General features: G+C 37.5%; 4 protein-coding genes across 4 annotated transcripts in view; 2 read left to right on the plus strand and 2 right to left on the minus strand.

The window, feature by feature from the left end:
- Positions 1-8,189, plus strand: part of lgr6 (leucine-rich repeat containing G protein-coupled receptor 6) — a 50,724-nt gene extending 42,535 nt beyond the window's left edge. The window contains exons 9-18 of the mRNA XM_015400019.1: positions 735-806; positions 1,188-1,256; positions 1,476-1,547; positions 1,834-1,899; positions 2,223-2,294; positions 4,499-4,570; positions 4,949-5,074; positions 5,427-5,581; positions 6,005-6,085; positions 6,176-8,189. Of these exons, the coding sequence (XP_015255505.1) occupies positions 735-806; positions 1,188-1,256; positions 1,476-1,547; positions 1,834-1,899; positions 2,223-2,294; positions 4,499-4,570; positions 4,949-5,074; positions 5,427-5,581; positions 6,005-6,085; positions 6,176-7,314 (1,924 nt within the window). The 3' untranslated portion in view covers positions 7,315-8,189. The remainder of the gene's footprint in view (positions 1-734; positions 807-1,187; positions 1,257-1,475; positions 1,548-1,833; positions 1,900-2,222; positions 2,295-4,498; positions 4,571-4,948; positions 5,075-5,426; positions 5,582-6,004; positions 6,086-6,175) is intronic.
- A 198-nt stretch (positions 8,190-8,387) lies between these two features.
- On the minus strand, positions 8,388-13,629 carry LOC107101209 (ubiquitin-conjugating enzyme E2 T-like). Its single transcript, XM_015400020.1, has 7 exons — positions 13,514-13,629; positions 12,671-12,780; positions 10,030-10,099; positions 9,845-9,950; positions 9,646-9,744; positions 9,422-9,505; positions 8,388-8,648 (listed from the first exon to the last, which is right to left on the minus strand). Exons 2-7 carry the CDS (start codon positions 12,777-12,779, stop codon positions 8,532-8,534), a joined length of 585 nt encoding a protein of 194 aa, XP_015255506.1. The 5' UTR covers position 12,780; positions 13,514-13,629; the 3' UTR covers positions 8,388-8,531.
- Positions 13,630-14,992: 1,363 nt separating this feature from the next.
- On the minus strand, positions 14,993-17,142 carry LOC107101207 (demethylmenaquinone methyltransferase-like). The gene is made up of 4 exons (XM_015400018.1): positions 17,057-17,142; positions 15,892-16,148; positions 15,568-15,748; positions 14,993-15,497 (listed from the first exon to the last, which is right to left on the minus strand). Exons 2-4 carry the CDS (start codon positions 16,144-16,146, stop codon positions 15,289-15,291), a joined length of 645 nt encoding a protein of 214 aa, XP_015255504.1. The 5' UTR covers positions 16,147-16,148; positions 17,057-17,142; the 3' UTR covers positions 14,993-15,288.
- Positions 17,143-17,549: 407 nt separating this feature from the next.
- Positions 17,550-25,480, plus strand: LOC107101201 (transcription factor ETV7-like). The gene is made up of 9 exons (XM_015400011.1): positions 17,550-17,784; positions 17,930-18,077; positions 18,191-18,355; positions 18,439-18,609; positions 21,466-21,591; positions 21,683-21,826; positions 23,604-23,746; positions 24,077-24,177; positions 24,263-25,480. Exons 1-9 carry the CDS (start codon positions 17,752-17,754, stop codon positions 24,450-24,452), a joined length of 1,221 nt encoding a protein of 406 aa, XP_015255497.1. The 5' UTR covers positions 17,550-17,751; the 3' UTR covers positions 24,453-25,480.
- Positions 25,481-25,507: the final 27 nt, after the last annotated feature.

Below are 25,507 nucleotides of genomic sequence, written 5' to 3' on the forward strand. Positions count from 1 at the left end.
ACAGAGTGGAGGCAAACCCCTATTGTCTAAGGAGGCTCAGGAATGAAATGCTTTGTTGTGTGACAACATGGAAGGAAAGATTATGAAAGATATCTAAAGATACCTGAAGGTTTTGAGTTCATGCCTTTAAACATCTACTTGCAAGTATAAATGGGAATGTTAACCAGTGCTGCTTAAGAGTGATGGTGGGTTTCATTTAGCAAGGATTAAATGGAATTATTTTGCTGTGAAAAGAGCAAATTAACCCCGAAACAAAAACAGAGGACCTTGTGGAGATGAGTGAAGAAGTTAGAGCATCGTTTACTGCATCTAAAACAAATCCCTTACTGATCTTTACTGAAAGGCCGCTCAGAGAGGAAGAAGTCATTTCTCCAACAATGTTTCTGTTTCTGCCAAAAGGAATCAATACATAATTAAGCCAGCTATTACCCCAAATGTGTGAAGGAATGCAAAAAAAGTTTGATACTTGTCACAACAGTTTGTTTCAACATAATTGACCGCAAATATGTCTGATGTTTTGACTTTAATGAAATGTTGAAAAAGTTTTTATTTATTATTTAGCAAATAAAAATTATATTTCTAATCTAATTCCTTTTCTTATTTAATAGAAAAGGAAATGTTTAGTGTGATTCAATACCAGGCAAAGAGCAAAAAAATAAAGCTTTTTAATGCTTAAGTACCTTTAAATGTCTGTTTTCAGTTCTATTTATTTATTAATAATTGTTTTCTTGCAGCCACTTCTATGAGAATCCCATCCAGTTTGTGGGGAAATCTGCTTTCCAGTTCTTACCAAAGCTGCACACTCTGTAAGTATGTGGGCAATAAAAACCATTCCAGTGTGTTAGCACAAACACCGTTTAAATCATCCTCTGGCTTTTGCAGCCAGAGCTCAGCGAACATGTCTAATAGCCTACTGAATGATGTTGTGTTACTGTATTGCTGTGCCGTGTGCTGCGGTAGAAGAAGAGTGAGCTGTAAGAACATGTTGAATAGTGTGACTTATGATGTCTGGTGAGAAGGCCAAAACAGCCTGTGTTGATGTTGGAGGAACAGTTTGATGGCTGAAATGAGCTGTTAGACAGGGGCTGCATTTATGTGTGTGTATGTGAACATGAGAAAGAGAAGGGGAAAAAAAAGAGCAGGTTTAAGTTTTGTTCCTTTTCTTTTTTTTTTTTTTTTTACATCAGTTCTCTGAATGGGGCAACACAAATTCAAGAGTTTCCCGATTTAAAAGGAACAACCAGCCTGGAAATTTTGTAAGTTTTAAACACTTAATAATATCTAAACAATTAAGGGAGTCTCTAATACTTAGGAAACCAATAGAATAATAATGAAGGTGTATGCTTGTTATATTACTTTGAGAAAGGTTTGGTGGACCAAATTGGTTTCCCTCCACTCACAAGACTGGGTGAATTTTTCTAGTTACTTTCTTTCCAACATTAATCCAAAGATGCTTTTCAAATTTTCCTCTATAGGACGCTGACCAGAGCTGGTCTCTCAGCTCTTCCAATGGATCTATGTGAACAGTTGCCTCATCTAAGAGTGCTGTGAGTGAATGCAAACAGACACACACACACATAAGTGAATGACCAAAAATAAAATGGCACAAAAAAACTCAAATGAGGAGAGCAGTGTCCCAGATCTTTAACTAATATAAATCTTTCATTGTGAAATTCAACTGTACCGCTAAAAAAAAAAAAAAAAAAGCGCAAACAACTGAAATGTATTGTCCTACAGTATCCTGTTGCTCACAGAGCTGACAGGGGGTCAATGCATTTCTTTGTGTCTAAGTTTCTGTGTGTTTTGTTTTAATTATTGCTATTATGTGTTTAGGGAGCTGTCTTACAACCAAATAGAGGACCTTCCTAGTTTTTACCACTGCTCTGCACTTCAAGAGATGTAAGTCATTTCTCGCTTTCTACTATTCTCTTTATATAAAGAAATGTTTGATTATCAAGGGTATCAAGTGTTTGAAACAGCTATAGTTTAAAAACTGCTCAAATTTTCCATCGTATAAAGTCATGTCTAAAATCGAATAAGTTGCTCCATCTCCATCTGGTCGATACACTTCTCAAGATAGGGTCGTACATCTGTGTTGTTCAATCAAAAATATATATGTTTGAATATTGTCATGTCCTGAGACCAGGCATGTGTCCGATTTAAGTTGTGTACCTTTGAAACACTTCTCTGTATGTAAGCCTCTTTATTTCTGTTTTCAACAGCGGACTGCAGCATAATCAGATCAAAAGAATAGAGTCGAGCACCTTCCAGCAGCTCTCCTCTCTTAGAGCACTGTGAGTCGATCTTCAATCTAATTTTCCACTTTCTCCCACATGTCTCCCATTAGTTTCTTTGTACAATTTACTGTACCCGGAGAGTGGGTCATTTATGAAAGGAAATGTTATAGGTTTTATTGCCAGATGATCCAATTCACATTTGGATTTTGGCAGTAAACCTATATTGCAGCAATGTTGAATGTGGATGTGTTAGAAAAAATGCTGTATGTATTCAATAAGGGTTTTTATTGGTTGCGTTTGTTGATTATAATGTAAAGTACTTGTAAAGTACTTTTTATGAATGCATTGACATGTGGCTTATAACAGAATAGAGCTACAAGGCATCCCTCCACCTTAGTAAACCTTTTCCTTGAAAGTTGTTGAATGTTTGCTGTTTCATCGACGTTTTAAGTATTTCATTTAATAAATGCCTTTGTGTATAATGTATAAACATCAAAGACCCGAGACTAAACCCCTTTTCCAGAACAAAGAGGCTGCATGCTTGTTTATGTCGGGGCCTGCTTGAATCTCGTTTTAGGATATATTAACTGGTCATGATGTCATTTTGAGTTGAATCGAAATTATTTGATGTACTGTTGAACCTATTTATAACATTCCCTAGTTTGAATGAAGATGCAAAAGTCATCTCAATTCTTAAGTTTGAGACAAACAGGAATTTGCACATTATAGACCTACTTTCATCTTCTTATAGTTTTCCAAGATTTGGAGAAGTTATTCCACAAAACAAATCTACAATTACATTGAGAAACATGATAGTTTTAGACCCAATAGAGGAACCACCTTGGCAACACTGGATCTTGAGAAAAAATGTTAATTGCTAAAGTTAAAAAATATTTTGTTAAGATTTTTCTATTTTATCCAAAGATCTTGATACTGTTGTAAATTAATAATGATAAATCTGTACAATTAAATAATTAGAGGTGGGGCCCTTTCTTGAGCTATCTGAAGAGCAGATCTCAGTATGTCTAAGTTAATTGATTCTAAGTTGCTAACAGTCTCATGCTGCCTCTCACAGGAGTCATTATTAAGACTTTATTGTTTAGCACTGCTGCCTTGCAGCAAGAAGGTTCCGGGATAGTTTCCCGGCCCGGGGTCTCTCTGCATGGAGTTTGCATGTTCTCTCTGTGCATGTGTGGGTTCTCTCCGGGTACTCTGGCTTCCTCCCACAGTCCAAAAACATGACTGTTAGGTTAAATGGCTTCCCTAAATTTTCCTGAAGTGTGAGGGTGAGCATGAATGGTTGTCTCTATGTTGCCCTGCGATGGACTGGCGACTTGTCCAGGGTGTACCCTGCCTCTCGCCCATAGACAGCTGCACCCATTTGTGACCCCGCTTGGGATAAAGCGTGACAGAAAATGGATGTATGGATTGATGTTTACAACAAACTAAATTCTTAATTTTTGGTAATTGAGACAATGGTGAGAACATGAAATTATATTTAATAGGATTAAAAAATGTTTGTTTGGCATCACTAGTAACGGCATGTGTCCTATTTATTCTGCAATTTTAGCCACTTTGTTCCCTTTAGAAGAACAAATGCAACTATTTTACTGTATGACATCATATGCCTTATTTTGCTCTGGTGAGCTGGATAAATGGTGTGCCAGGCCAGATTTGGTCTGCAGGCCTCAATTTGGCAGATAAATATTAGATGTTGACAGTAAGGTGGTCATATAAAAGCTCTTCATGCAGAAAAAGGTGGCTAGCAGTAGGTTTGCAATTGACATGAATGACTGGAACAATGGTGGATATTTCTAAGAAGAGGTTTAATGATGGATGTTTTGAAGTTAGTCACAGACTATGAGAACAGAAACAATCTTAAGAGAAGAAATGGCATCCTCTTATCACTAGTCTTAAAAACTAAAAGAGTGACACTTAAAATCAATACATTTCAAAAGAGGGATTTTGTATCCTCATACTGACACCTAATGGTCAAACTTTACAAAGTACAGATTTAATATTGATTCCAGACTACTGGTGAATCAAATACACTTTCTCTTCAGCGCATTTTAAATAATAAAAAAAGCTTTCGCCTGATTCTGTGATAGTCTGGATTTAAAAACGGAGACAGGCCAGAGTTGTCTCTTCTTTCAGAGGGTATGGGAAGGCTGCCTGACAAGTATGTAACTGTAACTTCCATTTCAGGTCCATTTCAGCTTACTTGAAGTATTTTTTTTATTATTATTGTTTTTCTCTGACAGTGATCTAAGCTGGAACATGATCGAATGGATCCACCCAGATGCCTTCGCCTCTCTTCACTCTTTGATTAAACTGTGAGCAACAACAGATACACATCTCTCACTTAGCCTGTCATAGATTTTATCTTATCTCTATGCTGTACCTTCTCACTTAAATGGGTGACAAGGCTTTGTATCAGAAAATATCAGAATGTAAGAAATGTGGGCTTAAACACTAAAGGTTCAGTCAAGATTTTAGTCTTGATGAATGTGTAGCCAAGAGTCGTGCCAACTTGAAATTGTATCATCTGGGTGGAGATTGGAGTTTGGTTACATAATCTGATAGTATGTACTATCCAGAGATAATTTGCTAACATGTCAAAACAGGTTAAAATATCAAAGAGATTGAATTTTATCCATTCTGAGTACTTTGCGTGCATAACACTTTGCTTTTTGTTTTTTATTTTGATATAGGGACCTGAGTGAAAACCGTCTCAAGTTTTTACCAGTCACAGGTTTGGGTGGCCTTACTCATCTAAAGCTGAGGGGGAACAAAGAATTATATGAGGCATTTAGTGCTGATCACTTCCCACATATGAGGTAATCAACAAACACGTCATCTACATAAGTAAATGTTTTAGATAATTTTCACTAACATGACCTACAATAGAAAATGCTGCATGTGTGCATACGTCACCCAACTGCTGAAATACGAAGTCATTCCTAAATCCACTTTAGATAATATAAATGTGTGTGTAGTAACAAGCCAACATTTGTTCCCAAATATCTTGAAGGTATGTTTTGTTATAAGTTGATGAATAAAACTTAAAAAAATAAAACACAATTAAGGTTCAAAGCAACACCTATCTGGTGTAACTGTTGTACTTTGCTTAAATACCACCTGTTTTGGTATTTGCTTTGAGCTGATAATACTGTTTCCCATCTACTACAGGGTGATAGAGATGCCTTATGCGTACCAGTGCTGTGTGTACGACTCCTGTAAGAGCTACAAGCCCACCACACAGTGGGACTCAGAGCTGAGCAACACCAATGAAGACCTACACAAGAGAACAGTGGCCATGTACCCCATCCATACAGACACTAACTGTAAGATTAAAATCTTTGCTCATCTGACACTTTATAAAGTCACTATATATCAGTATGTCATCAAAACTACATGTATTTGGTACCTGGTTTAATTCCTCATACACATTAAACATACCATGCTTTCCTCCAGACATTCTTGTCTTGTTTTTTTGATTAACACACATAAACATAAATGCAATCAAAACCCCCAGAAAATATATACTTTACTGAGTGAACACTTTACTATTTTGGTTTAATAGAATTGTGCTGCACCTTAAATGATCAACAACCACGCAGTGATAATGGACTTGCATGAATGCCATTTAGTATCTAAAAATGTTAAGTAAGGTTATATTATGATAGCACATTATCTAAGATATAAAATATGTAAATATAATATGGTCTCTAATTGGTTTTTGACTCATCAAAAATTGTATGTTCTAGATGACCCAGATCTGGAGGAGTTCCAGTTAGAAATAGAAGAATCCAAGTTACAGAGCAGTGTCCAATGCACCCCCATGCCTGGTAAGTGAAGTCACAGATTAGATTTTGTAAGGTTTTAACTTTAAGCTCAGGTGAGTAAGTATTGACAGAAGGTTTGTGTTTATTTTGCAGGTCCATTCCGTCCCTGTGAATCCCTTCTGGGCAGCTGGCTAGTCCGCATTGGCTTGTGGTCCATCTCTCTGGTGTCTTTTCTTGGAAACGCCATCCTGCTCCTGTCTCTCTTCGGATCATCGGGCAGCCTGTCACCTCTCCGCTTCATCGTGGCCTGTATGGGCGCTTCCAACCTGCTGATGGGGTTGTGTACATGTACATTGGTCCTTGTGGACGCTCTCACTTTGGGAGAATTCAGTGACCACGGAGCCCGATGGGAGGGGGGACCTGGTTGTCAGGCGACCGGATGGATTTGGGTGTTTGCATCGGAGGCCAGCGTGCTGCTACTGACTCTGGCGGCGGTGCAGTGTGGTGTGAGCGTGACATGTGCACGCACTTACAGGAAATCTCCATCCCTTGGCAGTGTGCGCACATGTGCATGTTTTTGTCTCACCCTCTCCCTCACATTTGCTTCACTCCCACTGGTTGGAGTGGGGGAGTACGGATCTTCACCCTTCTGCCTTCCTTCTCCCCTGCCAACATCATCATCGCGCTTGCCATCCTCCCTGGGCTTCTCCTTGGCTCTCATTATGATGAACACCATTTGTTTGCTTATAGTCACAGGGTCATACATCCGCCTGTACTGGGAGTTACTTCGGGGGGAGTGTGAGGGCTTGTGGGACTGTGCTATGATCAAACATGTTGCCTGGCTGATCTTCAGTAATGGTCTCCTCTACATACCTGTTGCTTTCCTGTCTCTTTGTTCCCTTTTGGGTCTTCTCTCTTTGGGCGAAGAAGTTCTTAAATCAGTTCTTCTTCTCCTACAGCCACTCCCTGCTTGCCTCAACCCTCTGCTGTTTCTCCTTTTCACAAGAGACCACTCTCAGTTGTTCTCCTGGTCTCGTCCTAAAGCTCGCCCACAACTGCGCCGGGACCGCACCTTAGACTCATTGGTTTCTGTGGAGACGGAAAAGAGCTCCTGCTCAGATTCATCAACACAGGTGTCACTGACTGATGCTGATGCCACATACACTGCAGGGTCCCCTTCTCAGCCTGGAATGGATACAATCAGGTTTTCCCAGTGCTCCTCTACATCCTCTGTTCACCTCATCCCTTGCCAAGTACCAACCGTGACAGTTCGAGAAAGGGTGACAGAATGAGGGATCATGGAGTCTGGATCAAGATGTGATTCTTATATTTTTTCTCTCTGTGCTATGCTACAATGACTCACCTTATATCAACAAGGCCCGAAAACAGCCTTACTGAAAACGTGGCGGAAAGAAATGGACATCCAAGGACCATATCACTGCTACGTTTATGGGCTACCTACCTATAAACTCTTGAGAATAAGTCAACTAAATATGTTGACTACAAAAGTGACAAGTGAACCCTCTTTATGAACAGAGATCTGTAAGTTGCCTTTTTTGGCAGTACTCTAGAACTAAAGGAGAATTGCAGAGTATCTAGCGGAGTCAATCAATAACATTTTTATGATCAGAATACAAAAAAAGCAGTTAATTACATTGAAAACATGAGGCATATTAAGAGTTTACCCTGCGGTAATGTTTATACTGAAATGTGATGTGAAATGAGGCTCCAAAGTTGCATAATCTTTAAGTGGAGATTTTTTTTTCTTTTTTTAATCTAATTCTATTGTAACTATTTCATGGAACATGAGACATGTCTTGTCCAGAGCAATTTTACTGCCATATAAAAGGTTTTGCAGCTGTGTAATACAAATGTTCAAAAAATGCTGTTCTTTAGGTGAAAAAGTGATGCAAAATATTCTGGGCCACACATGTAGTTTTATATGGTTTACATGACTCTGCTAAAACAATGCAGTTTTGTCCAACAAAGCATTAAGCAATCTTATGGATTGAATGGGATATAGCTGTATTCCTGCCAACCTTAGAGTAGGCTATTGATCTCTGTATACATACAATGTAACTACCTCTAAACTATGGTATTGACTCACTACAGCCTTAATGTCTTTTTATAAACAGCAAATATATATAATTTTATATATTAAAAAAAACAAAATCTTAGTTTGTAAAAAAAAAAAGAAACATGTACCATTTAGGTTGTACATACTTTATATGTATTTTAAACATATGTTTGAATAAAATTATGATCCACATTGCATAAATATGGAGCTCTTTTCTTATGATACAAGCAAATACCACATGATTTCACAATACAGTATGACAGAGAGATCTGCAAAGTTTTATTATAGACAGAGGCACACATTATACTTTTTTAATATGCATTTATTTAACATGTAAAAATATAAAAACTAAATAAAGTCACTAAAGTTAACATTTGCACAAAAAATGTTGGTTTGCAAGATGAAAATGCTCTATTGACTAAGGGGGGGAAACTACACACATGGTCTCTTCACTGGTTTTTCTGCCTCCTGCTGGGAACAGAGGGCATCCCGTTTCCGAGATGGTGCATTCGGATCTGTAGCGTTCTCTTTGCCGTTTTCTGAAACTCTCTTAGCAACACACACACAAAAAAAACACATTTTAGACAATCATAGTTCTACAGAAGAAAACTCGAGCAACGTAAAAGGTGCTAAAAGATTCAACATACACATAAATATTATAATCTTTTTTTCCACTTTGTTGCTAAAAGTCTCTTAAATCAACATTCAATGTTCTTTTGGTGCAGTAAATGTGCCCATCAAGCCATTACTAGAATCGAAGACAGTGTTGGGCTCAATTCTGGGACCAATGGATGAAAACAATGCAGAAAATAAACTGCTCACAAGGTTTCACAGATTGTTTTTCTAACATAAAGGCACTCATTATGTGTAATGTTTCGATAATAAAACTCTGAGAAATAGTGTGATAACTTGCCTTATGACACAACCAACTCCTAACCATAAAAAATCAAACCTTTTCCAAGAACAGTACATGAGAAAGGACGGAAAATTGAAATTGATTTGTTCATATCTGAATGGAAACCTTTAAGAAAAAAAACCTAGAGAAAAGCCACATAAATGTTAATAAACATAAAATCATATCCATAAAGTATCTTGAAACTGGACATAAAGATAAGGAATGTCCTAAAACTTTCAATAAATTTTAACTAACAACAGCAGTAGTGATGTTGTAGAGATCAAGTTAAATCTAGATGCAATAGCACAGCCTTGTGGTTCAGATAAGATACTGCACAACATAGGGCATTGCTGTGGAACCAGCAAGATCCTATCCATGCACACATCACACAACAGTGATAGAAGAAAATAAAATTAAACTGTATTACTTTGTTCCTCTGAAGTGCATGTTCCCGTGTCCACTTCTTAGCCTTCTCTGTGAACAGGTGCTTGTTGTATTTGAACTCTGATGACTGCATTGAAATAAAATAAATGCATGGATTAACAGACATTTAATATATCTCAATCTGAAGACTCGGTTTAGTTTTAGAACAGCGCAAACACACAGTTATAGGTAAGGTCCAAAAAAGAAAAAGGATTACATGCAACTCACTATATCAGCCATAAGTGGGTCATCAGGATTGGGCTCAGCCATGAGCAGCTGGATAGAGGTGAGCACTGTCGAAATGTTTAAAGATGGCCTCCAGGCACCCTGAAAGAAAAGAAAAAGCAAAAAAGAAATAAAAGCTTTGAATATGAGCTCAGATCTTTGAGAGCAAATAGAAAATAAAACAGTTTCTTATTTTCACAACCTTTGGTGGGAGTTTAAGAGCATCGTGGCAAATTCTCCCAGAGTTGTCGATGTTCGGGTGGTAGATTGGGGTGGAAAATCGGATGTTTGGAGGTTCAAATGGATACCTAAGACAAATCAAAGGTAGATCTATTGTGTTTTGATGGTTAAAGATGTGTCAAATTTTCTAAATGACAGAAATAGTACCTTTCTGGGATCTTAACCTCTAGGGTAAAAAGTCCACCTTCATAAGGCGTTCCTACACCACCGACTATCTCTGTAAAGGAATGGTTTATACCAATAACATACAGAAATGTGTCTTGAGATGTCAATGTTTTAGGTTGCACAAGTTATTTAACATCCTTACACAATCAAATGTTTCTACACTGCTTGACCAAAAATGATTACACACTCCAATATATTAGCTTTGATAACGGCACGCATTCACTGGGGCATTTTGCTGGATTAACTTCTGCAATGTCACAAGATTTATTTCCATCCAGTGTTGCTTTAATTTTACAACAAGCTCTTCAGTTTATGGTGGGGGAGTCTGGCCACAGTGCAAAGGCAACTCAAGCACACCCTTTAACATCTCAAAGGGGTTAAGATACTCTTACTTTTCATTGCTAAACACACCCCTGAGCTCTATTGTTTTTGTACGATTTGATTCTGCCAAACATTAAAGTGATCGCTGATCACAATCTTTATTTAGTATTAGGGCTGCAACTAAAGATTATTTTGCAAATTATTATTCTGTCGATTACTTTTTCTATGAATCGATTAATAGTAGGATAGCTAAAGGTTCCTTAAATAAGACTTTTAAGAAATTAAACAGATGAAACTAAAACTTTTCCTCTTAAAGGGATAGTTCGGGATTTTTGACATGAATCTGTATGGCATCCCCATCACCAGTGTCATGCAATCACACTGACTTACCCCTGGCAGCATCCTGTGAGCAGAGTTCTCGTCCAGCTTTGGTCAAGCCGAAAGTAGTCCGGCAGGTTTGCTAGACCCAGCGAAATAAAACGTTTCTCTTCCCAAAACATTATGTGTTCAAAAGAGTGATATTTTTGCATCCCAAAAACATTGTAGTGGAAAAAGTCACACGTCGTTATCACTTGGTCCTATTTTCTCTCTGTTCGTATCAGTGCGCGCCGTCATTCTGACAGCGAGCTCAACTTTGAGGAGGGCAGGGAAGTCGCTGTTGTTTGTGATGCAGACAGCAGCTGCTGCGACTCCGACATCCTCATCAATGGAAAGGTTCTGTATCTCGGGCATTACTAAATCCCACTCGTGGCAACAGTAGCATCCACCTCTGTCTGCATTAATTCGCACTTGAAACAAGTGCACCATGATTTGTCAGCCACCCTGGATATCGCAGCTCCAGCTGAGGCTCCTGCGGCTCCAACTTCAGCTTCCATCACTTCTCTGTCCACCCTCTCTCTTTCTGCCCGATCTAACTCCATTTGTCGAAGTTCATCGTCAGTGTACTCGGGTTCATAAAGATATCCCTTTGGCTCTAAGTGGAAGTCGATGTTTTCCTCGTCGCTCTCGTAGTCAGACATCTTCCCCAGTAGTAAACAATCGTGAATCAAACAGGTAGGCCCTAGCTGTCAGGTCATGGTGTCGCGCGCACTGATACGAACAGAGAGAAAATAGGACCAAGTGATAACGACGTGTGACTTTTTCCACTACAATGTTTTTGGGATGCAAAAATATCACTCTTTTGAACACATAATGTTTTGGGAAGAGAAACGTTTTATTTCGCTGGGTCTAGCAAACCTGCCGGACTACTTTCGGCTTGACCAAAGCTGGACGATAACTCTGCTCACAGGACGCTGCCAGGGGTAAGTCAGTGTGATTGCATGACACTGGTGATGGGGATGCCATACAGATTCATGTCAAAAATCCCGAACTATCCCTTTAAGGAATTCTGGATAGAGCATATATATTTTTTATCCTAAATGCAAAATGTATACATATTATTTTACAATTTTAGTATAGTTACTGTTCTAAGTGGGTTGCTCGGTCAGTTAGAGGCATGTTTTTGGAGTCTCTATTCTCCAGTTAACGATTAATTGATAACTAAATTAGTTGACGATTATTTTATTAATCCAATAAATTGATTCAACCCTATTAAGTATAATTCTTTTTATGGGCCAGGCAGTGTATTTGTATTCATTCTTGAAAACAGCTAAATATGGCTCAAGGATCATTTAAAAGACAATAAATCCTAATTAATGTGCACAATGTCATAAATGTCCTCCATCCTTCTGAAAAAAAATCTGTTTCAAGGTTGACAAAATTCTTGCATTAAACATCAGAAATTGCTTCAATAAAAAAATTCTGGGATTATTACTGTAATTTCCCTCTGGGATTATTAAAGTATGTCTGATTATTAAAGTATGACATAAACCCAAGTATAATTCAAGTATCTGCAATGAGCATTTCTCCAAACCCTTAACATTAACCTAAGCAATATTTATAAATGTACAAAAAAAAAGATTTTGTTTGAGATTACAAACCTGCTTTTCAAGTTATCATTAAATATAATCTTAACATATATTCATAGAAATATATTTAAAAAAATTAAAAATTTAATCCATATAAAGAAAATATAAAAGTACACATATGATACACAAGTTGATTTAAACCAATTGGTGAATCTAAAATATCACCCTTCTACACATATTCTGTGTTATATCGAATACTATGTATACAGAATGGGAATGACAAGAATATGCAGGTATTTAATGATTGTTCTGGTGTAAAGTTGGGGCTACTATAATGAGTTAACTCTACCTGAACTGTTTTATCATGAATAGAGAGATGTCTATTGGTAGCTTACGTGCTTGGAGCTCATCCATCCGCTCCTCTACCTGCCAGCATGTTATCCCAGGAGGAGGCTCAGTGCTGAGCATCTGAAGCTCGCGCTTTAAACGGGAAGCTCTCTGCATTCTATGGAGAAAAAAAACACAATGAAAGCAAATTTTAAACACATGTAAATAAAGTCATAAAGTTCACTCAGCAATAAAGCTAAACTGAAATTATTAACACAGCTTGTTGTGGGTGAAATTTTAAAAAGTGTTGCTTAAAAGACGTGCTTAAAACCATAAGGCATTAAAAAAAAAATAATAACATTTTGAGGTTTGAAATTGAAGTTTGCAAAGCTTAGCTGGATACTATATAATGTGGTTTTAAGGAATGCTTAAACAACATTAAGGTTTAATGAATCACATTGTATTTTATAAAATAAGTGTTTGAATTAATTATCATGTTGCCAATGTTTGATCTGCCTAACCTTAAAGTTGGAGTTCATTTAAGGTGGTCTGGAACCAAACTAAAAATAACAGTAAATCAATTTGCAAACGTCACAGATTGTGTTTTATATAATATGTAGTTATGCAATTTCAAACAAACCGTCCTGAATCATTCGAGGTATTCCAGATTACGAACTTGATAACTCGAGTCTTTGGAAATACACTTAAATTGATATTATCTTCAGTTTATAAGTAACTGACATTAGAAAGTCGTATCTTTAACTCGATATGTTTACAGTTAGTCGCCCGTCTGGTTATTACAAACCTGCCGTAAGCTAACTGTTCAAATCATGACACCCTTCTATCAAGGTGCAAACGAGTTACTTCTAGTAGCCATTCTCACATTGTTAAATTATCTTAAGTTTTCCCACCTGTTAAACTTTACTTTCGTAACGGGATTAAAAACGCGTCCAGCTTTCCACAGAGAAATAAAAAAGCTCCGCCGACTGTATTTGGATTTCCCTCGTTGCTGTGGGACTTCCTTCTCGTGTTCATATGGTTGTGGTTGGAAGACAAAGCGGACAGCGCCACCACCTGTTTCGGAGTACTAGACAGAAAATGCTCTCTTTTAATGTGCATTGGAAACGTTCCATAAAAGATCAACATGCGGATTTTAATCTCCCTAGATTTCTCACAACTGAAAAAAACCAAAACATAAAATAGGAACTGTACTATGCAGCAACGAAGTAAATCCTATAATTAGGATACTTTATTTACTATTTGGGTTATTAGAATAGAAAAGAATAGAATAGAATAAAATAGAATAGAATAGAATAGAATAGAATAGAATAGAACAGAATAGAATAGAATAGAATAGAATAGAATAGAATAGAATAGAATAGAATAGAAAATCCCTTTATTGTCCCACAATGGGGAAGTTCTGGTGTTTACAGCATCAAAAAGATTATAGAAAAAAATGGTCACAGAATGTGGACCTTAGAAAAATGTACATGACTAACATAATATTGAAGGATAAAATACTGCACTTTACATTACAGTATTTTATTGTGTTTTATCATTTATTGGTTATTTATTTGTAGAATAAATAACCAATATACAGCTATGAACATTTTTACAGTAATAGATATTTGAAAAAAGCAGCAACATTATAGATGTGCAAAATGACTGCAGCATGTTATTTAACTGACTAAGATAGAAACTGTGGAAAATCAGCATGGATGTAGCAATGTATTTAGGTTGTTGGGAATAGTGGTGGTTATAAAGTCTTACAGCTGCTGGGAGGAAGGATCTGTGAAAATGCAACCTGGTGCATTTGGGTGCAGCAGTCTGTCCCTGAAAGAGCTTTACATAGACCATTATAGATGTTAGGATGACATCAGTCAAATATGCAACTTCTATTTGATCCCACATAAAAAGCAACAAAAAACAAGCTGAAAACTAGACAGAATTTCTAAAATGTATTTATTTTTTGTATTTACAATTTCTTATAGCCAAAAAAATAGCAAATAGTTTTCCATCTTTGGACAAAGCGGAATTAATTTATACAACACATTTCAAATCATAACAACAACTTACACAACTAAATCACCCAGTCTCTCTCTATTTTGCATGCATACATTCATAGATGGGTACATAGATCAGTAAGCAACTTTCAGGTTAAGTGCCTTGCTCAGGGGCAAAAAGAAATGTGGCAAGAAGAGGAGGAAATCATACCTAAAACTTTTGGCTTGCATGAGTGCTCTTCCCGTGACATGCCATGTACTTTAATGTAGTCATTTATCATAGGATTTCAACAAAAATTTTGACATAAGTATGTAATTTTGTTACAAAATCATTTATGAAAAGGTTTAAAAAAAATTTCCATACTTTGAGTTATATATTTAAATTACTGATTAATACTGATTAATAAATACATTTGTTTGTGTTTGTGAACATTTTTATTAAAAAACTATTTCTTTCAGATCTGTCTCTTGTCAAGCAACATAGTAATTAAAGTGCACCAATCATACAACTCTGGAGATTATTTCCATTGCCATGATTGCTTTTTCCAAGTGCTTACGGAATAAAAATCATAGTTTTGATAATTGCTTATCAGTTCTCAGTCACAGTGTATCTAATTTAAATGGCACACAATGAAGACCTTTTATTTTGATACTGAGTAAAGCAGTCATGGAAAAAGAATAAATCATACACTGTCTGGTGTTGATGCAGTGGCATAAATGGCCTGAAAGGTTATGTTTCCATGATGCGTGTCTTCCATCCTGATGTCGGTGAAGCCGGTGTCTCTCAGAGCTGCCATGTAGGCCTCAGGGCGCCAATTCTCCCCTGGCATCACTTTCTTAGCTGCTAAAGCAGCTATATGTGATTGCCTCAGTGTGGTCACTATCAGCCCACCTAGGTAAGTCAAAGGTTTATAAGAGTGAAGGAAGACCTATTTATCTACATTGAAAATTGAGGATCTTACCAGGTTTCATTATTCTGTGAATTTCTGTGGCTGCTTTCCTGAGGTCGGGCCAAAAGTAGTAGCAGTTACAGTGAAAGACTTTATCCACACTGTTGTCTTCCAAAGGCATATTGGCAACATCACACAGATGAAGGGTCACTTTGCCACTCTCCAGAAATTCCTTTACTTGTTTTTTGGCCATCTACCATATTAGAAAAAACAATGATTCAGAGTTCTACAAGAGATATGCCCAGTGTTTCCATGAATTCACAATCCACTCTGCCTTTACTGTTTTTAGAACACTTTTTCTCATTAGAAATATGTAAATACATAAGAATGTCTCACCTGATGCATATACTCAGAGTAATCCACGCCTATCATGTGCCCCTTAGGTCCTGTTAGCAGTTTGGCTGCTAACTCCAGACCAAGTCCTGGGCCATGACCCAATTCCAGCACTGTCTCCTCTGGTTGGATCTTACACAGATGCACAGCACTCTCCTCAAGAACCTGGTTGCGCGTTTTGAACATCTTGCTGACCAGCCATCCCCCTATAGATTGTGTTGGCCTGCCCAATTGGCCTCCCAGTTTTTTAGCCCACATACCTGGAGAATTTAAACAATAAAGATCATCCATCCATCCATCCATCCATCCATCCATCCATCCATCCATCCATCCATCCATCCATCCATCCATCCATCCATCTATCTAATGACTGCAAATCTCCAATATTCTACAAAAAATAATAATAAACAGAACAACTTTGAATAATTATTCCAGAATGTCTTCTATAAAATACAGGTGAAAAAAGTACTGGGTACCCTAAATGATGCTTTCAACAATTACTAAACAATGAAATAAGAAAATATAAGCTACCCAGATCTGTTATATAAGCATGTCAGATACACACCTTACGTTGACACATGAACACATAGGCACTAATGGAACCCAACACTTACAGGACTTTTAGTTATCACTGTCTGATGTGCATTTCATTTATCACTTTTTTCTTCCACTAAATTTTCCATCAGGACGAGGACTCTCTGAACACCAGGCTTTTTGTAACTACAACCATTTTTGTTTTATCCTGTTTCTTTAAAGTGTCAGACCAGCAACCCCCTCGTTGATATAAAATAGTCGTAACATCTCTGTTAAATATCATTTGGTGTTGATAAAAAAAAATATAAATATATTTTTAGGACGCACAATGCCGAGCATTTCATTTGCTGCTTTGTCACAATAATTAACGTGGGAAAAACCCGAAATGATCTTTCTGTTCCTGATAATTGGAAAATTACAAAAAATTAACATTAAGAGGCGTATCTGTTTTATTTCTCTCCATGTTTTCCGTACCGAGGGCCGTCCCAGGGAGCCCCTTTCAATTTTTCTTGTATTTTTTCACATATTTTTAATGTACTGTAATTTAATGACAAAAACATTTCTGCTATTGTTTTTGAGCTTTGTTTTATCCAGTCTGTCCCTCCTGCTTGGCCTGGATCTACATCTTACTTACTTTCTCCTTCGGACAAACTCTCCTGATGAGTCAGTGGTTGATCTCTTCCTGTATGAAGGGGAGGAGCACGAGGACGAGATCCTATTCGACCCAAACGCGTCTCCTTTCTCTTCCCTTTGACACTCCTACTGCTTTCTAATCCCCCTCATCCTGTTACTTTTTTAATCTTTAATCTAATCGATTTTTTTTCTGTGGTTTTCGGCCAAGATTAAGTCAATAAACACGATTTGCTGTAGATTTACTAAAGAAAACAAATACAAAAGTTACACAGTGACAGGTTTTCTCACATTTTAATCCAATGATGTTGTTTTTTTTAAATAAATTACAGCTCCCAAAAAGTATTAAACTCTCCTCCTGCATGTATTTTCCTACTAATTATTTGAATTTGTTTTGCGCTCTGAATGCGCTCAGGTTTTATTTGGAAAGGTGCGAAGCTGCGGCTGTTCTGCACACACCCCCTGTGGGGATTATGTTTCTTTCGTTTTCATTTCCCGGAAGGGTCGAATGTGAAAATAGTGCAGTTTGTTTATTTCTTCCACGAAAAGATTGTGTTTTCTTTTTTTTGTGATAGACTTTAGAAATGCGTGAGTCTTGGTTTATTTTATTGGCTCAGTGAATCAGCTTTTGGTGAAACCGCTCGGGGTTTTTGTGTTGTTGTGTTTTTGGTGCAATCAAAAAACCTAAGAACTATTTCTATGGCGAGCGTCTCTCCGTCACCTTTGATCAAGGTAAGTTACGGAGCAAACCGTCCCATAATGCATTTATTCTCCTGAATTATAATCAGAGTTTTCTGATTGTTATTCATTTTGATTAAAATCATTTTTTCAAATAGAAAATCGATATTTTTGTGCTGTCCTTTTGTTATTTCTCTAGGAGGAAACTAGAGCAGACAGTCCCTCACCAACAATGCATGGGAGGGAGGTCAGCTTTCATCAAATAGTTAATCACCCTGCCCTAAAACAGCCTCCTTTGGTCAGTCCTCCCTATCAAGAAGATCTTTGGCATCTGCCTGGAAGACTGAGTAAATCCTCTTTTCATATAAAATTCAGGATGCATAAGCAAACCCAGCTACATAATTTAAACATGGTAAAAACATATTGTTCAATAAGTCAAAATATGTATTTTTATTTCTAGGAATAAACCCCTCTCTGTGGGATAAGGAGGATGTAGCCCACTGGCTGCACTGGGCTCAGAAGGAGTACTCACTACGTCGGCCAGAAAAGGGCCGCTTTGAGATGAATGGCAGAGCCCTTTGCCTGCTTACAAAGGAAGACTTTAGACGCCGATGCCCAAGCTCAGGTAAAACTGGCTCTCTTTCCCATATCTTTTTTTTTTTGTAGTTTTAATTGTATCTTGTGATAATAATGATGGTTTCCCTCCAGGGGATGTTCTTTATGAAATCCTTCAGTGTGTAAAGCAACACAGGAGGAGCGTTGTCTGCCAGCCCCCTGATGTATCTGCTCCAAGTGGGCACATTCAGGCCCCAGTCAGTAGCCAGATACCTTCTCACTTCGTCCAAGATCCACAGGCTGTGAAAGTCAGTGGATGTCCAGGTCAGAACATTTCTCTATATGAATTTACAGAAAAAATTATTTTATTTTATTTTGGACAACTACAAAGTGGAATACACAAATGTCATATTTACCCCATATAGTGACCTCTTAAGATTTTTTACAATCCTTTGAACTATTTTATATGTTATTTTGTGTTGCAAGAACAAACTGCAATATATATTTTATTTTATGAACCACCACGAAGCAGGGTGGAAATTGTAAACTGAAAAGGAGAAGTTTGCCCAACGCGGAGTGTTGTCTAAACACACCACCTTCATGCTGAAACATGGTGGAAGTGCCATAATGCTGTGGGAAAGCTTCTCTTTAGCAGCAAAACAGAACTTGGTCAGACCTGATGGGAACGTTAATAACAGGACCATCCTGAAAAAGATCTGTTGAATGTAATGTTTTAAAGCAGGAGTCTTCAACTCTGATACCCGCTATCCTTTGGATGTTTTAATATTTTCATCCTCCCTCCACACTGAATAAATGGGTGGTTAATAGGCTTCCATGGTGCTTAACTACTTTTCGTAAAATACCTGTAATTAATTTGCAGGTAATATAATTATTTGATTTAGGTGTGCTTGGGCAGGGACACAACATATGAGATGTCCTGAGGACCAGGGTCAAGGACTCCCACTATAAATAAAAAAATATTTGTAATTAGAATTATAAAATGAAAGCTCAGACATGATTTTGATCAGTGGCAAGACCTTTAAGTTTATGCTAACAGATGGTTTACATCTACTGTTTCAGCTATTTTGCAGTGGATGTTCAATTATATCAGCTGTATGTGCAGAGCTGGTTCCCCCTTGCCTAGAAAATATGCAGCTTTATCTTTAGTCAAAGTTGGTTCTAGAAAGCATTGACTCAGAGGGTCAATACAAATACAGGTCAAATGTTTGGATTTTTAGTTGCAGAGAAGTTTTAGCCCCAAGTTAATCTTCCTTTTACTCTAAACATATGAGCTATTTTTTGATAGGCGAGGCAAATCAAATGTATTTATACCGCACATTTCATGCACAAGGCAACTCAATATGCCTCACAGCAACACCAACAATACAAACACAATTAAAAAAATCAATCAATGCAAATATATAAAAATACATATGTTAAATGTAGTTAAATACAATCAGTCAGCAAAGTCAACACTAAATAGGCATGTTTTCAACCTGGACTTAAACTTAGTCAGGGTTGAGGCTTGTTTTACGTCCTCAATGAGGCTGTTTCAGACCTTGGCTGCATGAAACTGAAATGCAGCCTCACCATATTTAGTGGTGACTCTAGGAACCACCAGGAGACCCCTTCTTGAGGATCTCAAGGCCCAAGGTGGTTGATACGCTCTAACATGTCAGATATGTACTTTGGTGGTAAACCATGAGAAGACTTGTACACAAGTAGAGCTGTTTTAAAGTAATATGGCCGTATTTCCTGGTTCTGGTCAAGACTCGAGCAGTGCATTTTACTTAAACTGCAGTTGTCTAACTGCTCATTTGGAAAGGCCAATGGACAAACTGTTGCAATAGTCTAACCTGCTGGAGCCAAATGCATGGATTAATCTCTCCAAGTCTGGTTTAGACACTATGTCTTTTATTTTAGTAACGTATTTTAGACGGTAATAGGCTGCTGATATAATGGACTTAATATGACTGTTGAAATTCATGTTTGAAACCATGATTAGCCCAAGATTTCTTACTACATTTTTTGGTTCTAATTAAAGAGCCTTAAGATGACCAATGACAACTTCCCAGTGGTCTGTTTCACCGGGTCTATTTTCCTCAGTAGGAGTGATGTGCTTACTTTGCAAATGCTGCAATTGCCTTTTTGACAAGCATAGACAAGAAAGAAAATCCAAATTACAGTACAAAAAAGTACTTAAGGAGCATTAGGATGGACATTTGCAAACAACAATTTTAGAGTTATGGAGATCTATTTATATCTGGTTAGAGCATGCACAACTCACATCAACAATGTTATAAATTATATATACAAAAACTGTTATTTGGCCTTTGTGTGAGCTTAAAAGATAAGGTGTTCATCCTTGTATGTAAGAGGCATATGCAAAAAAAGAAAGTCCTGCAAAGTCCCTTTGCTCAAACATACTCTGTATTTAGTTTGGTGCATATCAAATAGTACTTGTTTATTCTGGAGAGCATGCAGGCAAACAGACTTCCTGATCAACATGTCTCGACAAACTGAGACTAAGATCAGGCTTCCTATTACTGTTTTCATGAGGAGACAAATCTGATTGCTTAATTTTATAATTAACCCAACCCTGATCATCACGAGCTCCAACAACCCCTGTTTGACTTTCCCTCAACTTCTTTTTCGTCACGTAACTTATTGATTCAGTTGTTGCAAAATGCTATTATACAACATTTGGTTTGTAATTCTGGTGCTGCAGTGAATAGAATTATATGCTGTGCTTTGAAAGGGGTTGTATTTGTCATAACTCCCTGGATTATTTGGTGCAAAAAGCAAAGTGTTCACTTAAATACCAAGAATCTGTGAATTGCTTGATTCATAAAGCTGAAAATGAGTACAGTTCAACCACACACATTCCCGTTTTGGCCTCAACCACAAAAAGGGTGATTTCCATTGTAGGAAGACGGATATTTGCTAATGGGTTGTGGCTACATGGATCGCAGTAATCTTTCAAGTCCATAGTCCCTGCTTTTTGGGGTTTAATTTGAAGCCTAATGAGCCCTATATAAAATGACAATAAAATCTCTTTATGTTAAACTTCGAGGTAATGATTGATGACTCCTGTTAATGTAAAACATTGAGGAGTGTTGCAAAAAAATGCTTTTACTTTCTGTTTAGCTTTTCATATTTCCTCATATTTCACTCTAGCAGTTTCCCTTACTGTTGCTGCTGCAGCACCGACAGCTGATGGCGCTGTGAACTGCCAGCCTGAGCCTATTTCTCCTCTTAGAGAGCGGCCCGTTTTTCACCCATACTCTGCTTCACACACGCATAACAGTAAGTATAGAAAACAGCTTCACTCCGCTTGTACTTTTAGTCAATAATAACAAAGATTGCTTAGTTTTGTTTTATTTTGTCTTTCTCATAGATAGATCAGCAGCTGTCTCCACTTCGCCCCAAAACCAAATCCAATCACTCCCACTAAAAGAAAGCGTCATCCAGGAGCCTCTTAATCTGTCCAGTCGAGAGAGACCAAGGAGCCCACTGCAGAAAGCCAATGGTCGCCTACCAGGTACTGCCAGCCTAATTTGTAAACGGTTCCTCAAAATGAATTTGTGCCACATAAAAAAGATAAAATCGTCTAAGCTGCTTTGCTTTATTTCATTTGCCTTGGAGCCTGGAAATATATCTGGGAATAATGTCACACTCCTTTAACCACAATCCTGTTGCAAATTGGAAAACCTCAAGGACTGTTTATTGTTGTCAACAGGGTCTTGTACAACAGAGGATGAACAGTACTATACCAAAACTCATGTTATAAGATATGAAAGGATCCAGGTCAGCTTAGGTCTGAACCAACATACTCCAACATGTTGGCATTTGGTAGCTGTTAAATTATTGTTTTATTCCTGTGTAATTGAACGACATAATAAAATAACTTGTGTAAATGTGGAGTGCTTTAAAAAAGTATACAGATAAGCAAACTATCTATAAATAATAGAAATATAAAACTCCAAATCTTATCCATAATATATTTTCATTGCACATTATTTCCTCCATCCTAAGTCAGTACACATTATGCTGCACTGATAGGCCAATAAATACTCCTTACACTCCTGTTGTGAGGAGCTTAACACTGACTTTAAGGAGTTAAACAGCCTCCAAATTTCTCACACCTGGACCCAATATGCCCCTTTAAATGTCCAGTTATCGGGTTTATGGTAGCCACAAAAACAACACTTTAATGCAAGCCAACAGAATTGGCAGAGACTCCTTGAAACAGCTTTAGAAAAACTAAGAGAAAGTCTGGTTGCTATCGATTTTATTCTGTCTTACGGTGACCTCTACCCATAATCTTAGATAGAAGATGTTGGGCAGACGAGGGTGATCCAAGCAGGTCCTACCATGCCTTGTACAGGATTTAAAGCTACCATGTCTACTTCTCAGCAACATCTAATGCAGCGATGAACCACCCCCGCCCAAGGGCTTCTCCCCCCTCCAACAATACGGAGGTCATCATGGTTCAAAATGGTTTCCGTAATGTTAGCTTCACCTTTCTTATCAAGCGATGACAAGGTTTGTTTACATAGGTAATATTATAAATGGTATTTCATAATAATAATAACTGAACTTTATTGATCTCAAATTGGAGAAATCTACCTCTGCATTTAACCCATGCCATTTGTGAGCAGTGGGCCTCCATCGTGGGCGCCCAGGGAGCAATCTGGGGTTAAAGATCTTGCTCAGAGAGCCAGAGAAGCAGTCTGTGGGAGTGGGGCTCGAACCCAGAACCTCAGAATTCCAAGCTCTATGCCCTAACCACTAGGTCACCACTCCCGCCAATTGTTCATTGGTGTTTGTAGGATATAGATTGTATATAGGTCAATAACGTGCTGCAATCCTATTTGAGCATAATGCCATCTCTACAGTCACTAGTTTTCATCTCTGCACTACTAGCAGTTTCTCAGGCAACCGCAAACATGAAGACGGACAATTTCAGTTCTTGATGATAATAATAAACATACTTATGTATAATAAATAATAATAAATTACATATCTATCAGTAAATCACTGTGATTATAATAGACTAAAGCTTAAAAAGAACATCTTAGTGTTAGATACCACAGCACACATTCAGTAGTCGAGTTTAGTAAATGGCTCTATTAATCAAGGGTTTTTTTTGCATAAAAAGAGGGATTTGCATACAATCAGGCAGGTAAGCATAGTGCTATACCTGATGGGTGTAGTTTGCACAGAAATTATGGTTAAATAAATTCTGGATGAAGGAAGTTTTTAATCATCCTAACAATCTAACACATGACATGTGTTACTGTTGTAATTGTGGCCAGAGTGCAGACTGCTGTGGGACTATGTGTATCAGCTGCTGTGTGACGACCGCTACCAAGACTACATTCGGTGGGAAGACCCTGACACGCACGTATTCAGGGTGGTTGACCCAAATGGACTGGCACGCCTGTGGGGAAATCATAAGGTCAGCAAATTATTTCTACCTGATACATGACAAATTATTTTTTTGTTAAAATATTTCCATTAGATAATTTATCTTGTTTTAAGAGTTTGCTTTTTATTCTTTGTGCCCAAATTTAAACAAGAATCTTAATTCATTTAATGTTGTGTAAAATTTTCTTGATGGATAAATATTTTGTCTTGTTTTGAGTCCCTTTTGCTTCAGATTTAGTGTTTGTTAATAGACACCACTTATTGCACTGTAAGGAAACTGAACAGATGGGGTTAGAGATTCAGGGGAATTATGTCATATCAAGCAGTGCAGGTTTTGATTGTGAGTTTATTCCGTTGACAGAACCGAGACAACATGACCTATGAGAAAATGTCCCGTGCTTTGCGGCACTACTACAAGCTCAACATCATCAAGAAGGAGCGAGGACAAAAACTCCTCTTCAGGTCTGTCATTTCTCCAACATTCTATTTTTATATCCATAAAACAACAAGCAACATCATGGTTTCTGTCTGTTTTCTCCCCCCTCAGGTTTCTGAAACTCCCTCAGGATATCAGGAAACACCAAGTTGACTCAGCTGGGTCCCCTGAACATACACCACCTCAGGTTGTGGACTTTGCAGACAGCAGTCCTTTGCAGGATTTCAGTGACGATCATTTTGAGGTTTCACCTGATCGAGCATCTCCACAGCCTCCCTCCACCGGTGCTCCAGTGGGATAAAGAAGAATAGGGTGAAATCCAAATTCAGATATTCATAAAGAATAAATAAAGTTTTTTTTTAAAGAAATGTTTAGCTCCAGAAATAATCCACGAAAAACTGGCTAAAAACTTCTGCTCTGAGTGAACACTAACATTAAGGTAAAAAGAAACATGTATAGGGTTTATCAAAATGCATCAACAAAGCCATTGTAGCATATATTTCTGAGGTTTGCATGTAATTGCACTATGGTTTCTGGATTTATTTTTAATGAATATTCAAGTCTAGTAAGGAGATGAAGCAGAAGTAGATGTAATCAAACAGAATTTATTGTTTTGATATCTTTTTGGGAATTTGTTTTTCACGATTATGGGTGTTTGTTTTGCTTGAGGAAATTTATACATTTGTTGTTGTTTTTTAAATGACAGTTGTGAAAGAATTGCTTTGTTGTTCATAGACATGGAGAGTCACCAAAATGTAGTGCCTTGAAAAAGGAAAGTAAAGATTTTTTATCCCCAAGGGACGAGTTGTTTCTATTTTGGGGACTGCTGTGAAAGCCATAAAAAACATCAACAAAAAAAGAACCCATCAGTCCTTACAATTACCAGGATAAAAGCAACAAAGATAAAGGATTTTTTGAGTCTGTTTGTCATACAATGTGGCATTGTTCATTTCTCTCCTAATCATAAAGGAGAATTCTGCTCATAGAGGATCAGCCAAATAACCCCAGGCTTATTTAAAGATCTCAAATAATGTAAAAACTCAGGTGAGATGTGGTGGAAATGTTACTGAAAACCCTCAAATACTTTGTTGGCGATTCTACATTTTGTCGGGAAGTGATGCATGCCAAGAAAAAACAAACTGCAGGATGGATACGACACGAATAAAAATGATTTGACATTATAAATAAAGGCAATCTACAATATAAGTGCCTTTGCTGCTGTGCTATGATCTGATCTAAACTTCATTGGCTCACTTCAATATAGATTTTAAGCTTATTTTAAGCTTACTACCGGGGGTTCTCCTACCCCTAGTGGTCCGCGAGTATGTTGTACATGAAAATATTTTATTTCTTAGG

This window comes from Cyprinodon variegatus, unplaced genomic scaffold (assembly GCF_000732505.1).
Source record: "Cyprinodon variegatus isolate N-32 unplaced genomic scaffold, C_variegatus-1.0 Scaffold1065, whole genome shotgun sequence".
Lineage (NCBI taxonomy): Eukaryota > Metazoa > Chordata > Actinopteri > Cyprinodontiformes > Cyprinodontidae > Cyprinodon > Cyprinodon variegatus.

Excerpts from the sequence above, each read along its gene's own strand:
- LOC107101209 (XM_015400020.1), bottom strand. The coding sequence starts at position 12,779 with ATGCAGAGAGCTTCCCGTTTAAAGCGCGAGCTTCAGATGCTCAGCACT. Across the intron at positions 9,951-10,029 it reads GAGGTTAAGATCCCAGAAAG|GTATCCATTTGAACCTCCAA; the intron begins GTACTATTTCTG and ends GATTTGTCTTAG. Across the intron at positions 9,506-9,645 it reads ACCCACTTATGGCTGATATA|TCATCAGAGTTCAAATACAA; the intron begins GTGAGTTGCATG and ends ATTTCAATGCAG.
- LOC107101207 (XM_015400018.1), bottom strand. The coding sequence starts at position 16,146 with ATGTGGGCTAAAAAACTGGGAGGCCAATTGGGCAGGCCAACACAATCT. Across the intron at positions 15,749-15,891 it reads ACTCTGAGTATATGCATCAG|ATGGCCAAAAAACAAGTAAA; the intron begins GTGAGACATTCT and ends CTAATATGGTAG. Across the intron at positions 15,498-15,567 it reads TCACAGAATAATGAAACCTG|GTGGGCTGATAGTGACCACA; the intron begins GTAAGATCCTCA and ends TGACTTACCTAG.
- LOC107101201 (XM_015400011.1), top strand. The coding sequence starts at position 17,752 with ATGGCGAGCGTCTCTCCGTCACCTTTGATCAAG. Across the intron at positions 18,610-21,465 it reads GAAAGTCAGTGGATGTCCAG|TTTCCCTTACTGTTGCTGCT; the intron begins GTCAGAACATTT and ends TCACTCTAGCAG. Across the intron at positions 23,747-24,076 it reads GCCTGTGGGGAAATCATAAG|AACCGAGACAACATGACCTA; the intron begins GTCAGCAAATTA and ends TTCCGTTGACAG.